Source organism: Merops nubicus, unplaced genomic scaffold (genome assembly GCF_000691845.1).
Source record: "Merops nubicus isolate BGI_N331 unplaced genomic scaffold, ASM69184v1 scaffold24333, whole genome shotgun sequence".
Taxonomy (NCBI): domain Eukaryota; kingdom Metazoa; phylum Chordata; class Aves; order Coraciiformes; family Meropidae; genus Merops; species Merops nubicus.
In genome coordinates, this window is record NW_008598659.1 from 5,958 (window position 1) to 7,168 (window position 1,211).

The following is a 1,211-nucleotide window of genomic DNA, read 5'->3' on the forward strand; positions in this document are numbered from 1 at the left end:
GCAGCGGGGACCTGGCAGTGCTGGGGTCAGGGTTGGACTCCATGATCTTACAGACCTTTTGCAATCTAAGCAGTTCTGTGACTCCACGATTCCCTGGGCTGTGACTGTTCACATACACAACAGGGAGGACCCCACTGAAAGGATCAGACTTTGGGATTGGATTGGCCTGGATTAGGTTGATGGCTGGAGCAGCTCCCCATCTCAGTCACACTTTTCCAGCCTGACATCTCCATCTAGAGATGTTTCTGCCACACACCAAAGCTCCCAGGAGCTGCCGGCCGAGCTCGGGTCAGACCTTTGAGCCCAGGCAGCAAAGGTGGGTGACCGAGAGCAGCGTCCGGGCTCCCCGAGCTGCTGCTCACCACCCTGTGTCCTCTGGCCCGAGAGCCGCGTCCGGCCTCCCCGAGCTGCTGCTGACCACGCTGTGTCCTCTCCTCTGGACAGACCATCCTGGATCACATGCACCTGAAGTGCAAGTGCCACGGCCTCTCGGGAAGCTGCGAGGTGAAGACCTGCTGGTGGGCCCAGCCCGACTTCCGCGCCATCGGCGACTACCTGAAGGACAAATACGACAGCGCCTCCGAGATGGTGGTGGAGAAGCACCGAGAGTCTCGGGGGTGGGTAGAAACTCTTCGGGCCAAATATGCCCTTTTCAAGCCGCCCACGGAGCGGGATCTGGTCTACTACGAGAACTCCCCCAACTTTTGTGAGCCCAACCCAGAAACGGGCTCCTTTGGGACGAGGGACAGGACGTGCAACGTCACCTCCCACGGGATCGACGGCTGCGACCTGCTGTGCTGCGGCCGCGGCCACAACACCAGGACTGAGAAACGGAAGGAGAAGTGTCACTGCATCTTCCACTGGTGCTGCTACGTCAGCTGCCAGGAGTGCACGCGCGTCTACGACGTCCACACCTGCAAGTAACCCTGGGTAGGTCTCCGCCTGACGGGAGGGTGCCCCAGAGCAGGGCCGAGGGGTCCGTGGACCCCGTGACCAGCCCCCGCATGGTGGCCTCACGCTTCAAAGGGTGGCAGCAAAGAATCCTAACGCCCTTGCACAGGGCAGAGACCCTCCCAGGGCCGGCGCCAGCGCTGCAGAGAAGCCTCCCAGCACCCCACCCACCCAGGGGCTCCCCAGGCTGGACCTGGTGCTGCGGGCACAGTGAGCCCCTCAACTCCTGCCTCCCCTCCGGGGGCTGGCCCGACAGGCCG

General features: G+C 62.8%; 1 protein-coding gene across 1 annotated transcript in view; it reads left to right on the forward strand.

Moving 5' to 3' along the window:
* LOC103769895 (proto-oncogene Wnt-3) overlaps window positions 1–924 on the forward strand; it is a gene marked incomplete at its 5' end in the record, with an annotated part of 2,958 nt that extends 2,034 nt beyond the window's left edge. Inside the window, one exon of the mRNA XM_008937135.1 lies at window positions 445–924. Within this exon, the coding sequence (XP_008935383.1) occupies window positions 445–924 (480 nt within the window). The remainder of the gene's footprint in view (window positions 1–444) is intronic.
* Between the last annotated feature and the right edge of the window lie 287 nt (window positions 925–1,211).